Source organism: Sorex araneus, chromosome 1 (assembly GCF_027595985.1).
Source record: "Sorex araneus isolate mSorAra2 chromosome 1, mSorAra2.pri, whole genome shotgun sequence".
Classification (NCBI taxonomy): domain Eukaryota; kingdom Metazoa; phylum Chordata; class Mammalia; order Eulipotyphla; family Soricidae; genus Sorex; species Sorex araneus.
The window spans coordinates 129204870-129207619 of NC_073302.1; the positions used below are offsets into that span (position 1 = coordinate 129204870).

At 41.2% G+C, this 2750-nt stretch overlaps 1 protein-coding gene across 1 annotated transcript; it reads right to left on the minus strand.

Annotated features, from left to right (window-relative positions):
- Window positions 1-1601: 1601 nt before the first annotated feature.
- LOC129400882 (protein LLP homolog) lies at window positions 1602-2433 on the minus strand. Its single transcript, XM_055124162.1, has 3 exons — window positions 2354-2433; window positions 2069-2151; window positions 1602-1882 (listed from the first exon to the last, which is right to left on the minus strand). Exons 1-3 carry the CDS (start codon window positions 2431-2433, stop codon window positions 1662-1664), a joined length of 384 nt encoding a protein of 127 aa, XP_054980137.1. The 3' UTR covers window positions 1602-1661.
- Between the last annotated feature and the right edge of the window lie 317 nt (window positions 2434-2750).

The following is a 2750-nucleotide window of genomic DNA, read 5'->3' on the forward strand; positions in this document are numbered from 1 at the left end:
GTCATAGTCAATATTATTACAACAGAATTTCAGAAGAAATACAAAAAAGTAAAAGTTAAAATTAACAAACTATAGGCCAAAGAGAGTATAGCGGTTAGGGCACTCGCCTTGCATGTGGCTAACCTAGGCTTAATCCCCGGCATCCCATACGGTTCCCCCAAGACTGCCAGGATTAATTCCTGAGTTCAGACCCAGGAGTAACCCCTGAGCATCACCAGGTGCAGCCCCCAAACAAAAAGCCAACAAACAAAAAAATTAATAAACTATACCAAGGCAAAATTAACCAAAAAAATTTATTATAGTAAGATTTCCAATAGAAATTTGAAACATTGTATGACTCAAGTACTGGTTTCAAAGAGTTGAAATTAGTTAAATGGGTTTCTTTATTCTAGAACTCTCTTAGAGCATACTAAGCTAATATTTTTGTGAATTTTAAGTTAATTGCATTTCCCCAAATTACATGTTCATAAAACTATTTTGCCACCAGGTGTCTAGAAAACTTAAGTCTGAGGAACATATATTGCTATTGATACTTTGGAATATAAATAAGATACATTTCTGGAAAATGTGTTAGCCAACATAATATATTAGCAAACACAATAAAATGATGAACATAAAGTAATCCCTCAAAATAAAGCACATGAATTTGTACATGTTAATGTAATATCTACAAATTTATTATAAAACATATACATTAAAGAATTTGGTCTTTTCTGCTACTGGAAACCTTAAAAGTTTATTAAAGAAAAGCTCTTCAAATAGCACACACAAAACATCTTTTATTTCGGCTTAGAGGACATCAAAGCTCCAAAATATTACTACTTATAAGATCCAGAGTGGGGGACGGGGACACAGTTGACAGTGCGGGGGAGTAAGGGGACCATCATATGCCGCACTAGGATTCAAACCGGAGTCACAGCTGCAGCCTTAACATTTGTACTCTTCAGCTCCAAGAGCCAACATTTTTCTGTGCCACACTGTGCTCAGGGATTACTCCTGGCAGGTTTGGATACATGGGGTGTCAGGGATTGAACCCAGGACAGCTGAGTGTAAGGCAAGCACCTTACTCCCTGTACTTTTTGACCCAGAAAAAAGATTTTTCCATTTTAAAATTAAGCTTTGGGCTGGAGCGATAGCACAGTGGTAGGGCATTCGCCTTTCACGCGGCCGACCCATTTTCTATTCCTCCGCCCCTCTCAGAGAGACTGGCAAGCTATTGGTGGCGTATTGGATATGCCAAAAACAGTAACAAGTCTCACAATGAGAGACATTACTGGTGCCCACTTGAACAAATCGATGAGCAACAGGATGACAGTGACAGTGACAGTGAAAATTAAGCTTCAATATTTTAGTTAGCTCAAATCTGTCGGTATGACATGTTTTATCTGTACTAAGAACAAAAAAGTCACACTAATACAGGACAGAATTTTGATGACTGATAATCCTTGTATATTGGACAGCATCCAGTTACAATATCAATACAGATTTCATTCAAAGAAAATATTTTATTCAAGTTTCCCAAAAAAATTAAAAAGTGGGAAATTATAAACTGAAGAAAGCGGTCAAGTTAAAACCAGAGTTTTCATTTGGCAGAAGCCGAAATCCGTGTACACATTTATCAAAGAACTGTCCTATATGGTACTTTTCAATATTTTAAGAGGCTACCATGCCAAACCCTTAGCTGCTTTTGCTGCTTTTGCTCTGCTTTTGCCTTTCTTTTTCTCTCGCTGTGCCTTCAGTCTTTTCCTCTGCCTGGGGTTCATCCAGATAGGGTACTGTCCATGCTGATCTAGGAGACTCTTCTTGTTTCTCTTAATGTCAGTCTCCATTTTCATGTCATCTTTTTCATCCTTTACTGCACATTCAATTTTTTTTTTTTTTGCTTTTTGGGTCACACCCAGCAATGCTCAGGGGTTACTCCTGGCTTTGCACTCAGGAATTACTCCTGGCAGTGCTTGGGGGACCATATGGGATGCCGGGGATTGAAGCCAGGTCGGCTGCGTGCAAGGCAAACGCCCTACCCGCTGTGCTATCACTCCGGCCCCTGCACATTCAATCTTATGGCAACTTTGGGGTTCCACCACAGTTGCTATCTCTTGAACATCTTTCATTATAACATCAGTGTCTATTTTAAGAATACTTTTAAGTCTGGGGACTGAAGTGAAGCACAACGGGTAGAGCGTTTGCCTTGCACGCGGCCAACCCAGGTTCGATTCCCAGCATCCCATATGATCCCCTGAGCAACGCAAGGGGTAATTCCTGAGTGCAGAGCCAGGAGTGACCCCTATGCATCGCCAGGTGTGACCCCCCCCCCAAAAAAAAAGCAAAAAAAAAAAGAATATTTTTAAGTCTGCTGAGTTCCTTTGGGGCATTCTTTTTTCTACTTTCAGCCCGCATTTTCCTTTTCCACTTACTCCTCAAGCTCTTCGCCATATTTGATCGAAGAGAAATTCAAACTCTGCCACACGCCGCTCATGACACCAGAAGTCCCCACGCTTCCGCCTGCACAGGGATTACTCTTGACTCTGTGCTCAGGAATTACTCTTGGCAATATTCAGGGACCATATATGATCCTGGGGATCTAACTTTTGTCAGTGTAAAGGAGCTCCAAAAGACAGACCTTCCCCCCCCTTTCCCCTTAAAGATTTAGGAGGTGTGATCTCTAGGGGAAACCATGGGGCAGTCAGGGAGGCAGACAGGAAAGAGCCCCCATGGCAATGCATTCCTAGGAAGTAATAAAACCAATAGCC

Coding starts and splice junctions, on each gene's coding strand:
- LOC129400882 (XM_055124162.1), bottom strand. CDS start 2,433: ATGGCGAAGAGCTTGAGGAGTAAGTGGAAAAGGAAAATGCGGGCTGAA. Junction 2,152..2,353: donor AATGCCCCAAAGGAACTCAG/CAGACTTAAAAA, acceptor CACTTCAGTCCC/CAGACTTAAAAGTATTCTTA. Junction 1,883..2,068: donor AACTGTGGTGGAACCCCAAA/GTTGCCATAAGA, acceptor TGACCCAAAAAG/CAAAAAAAAAAAAAATTGAA.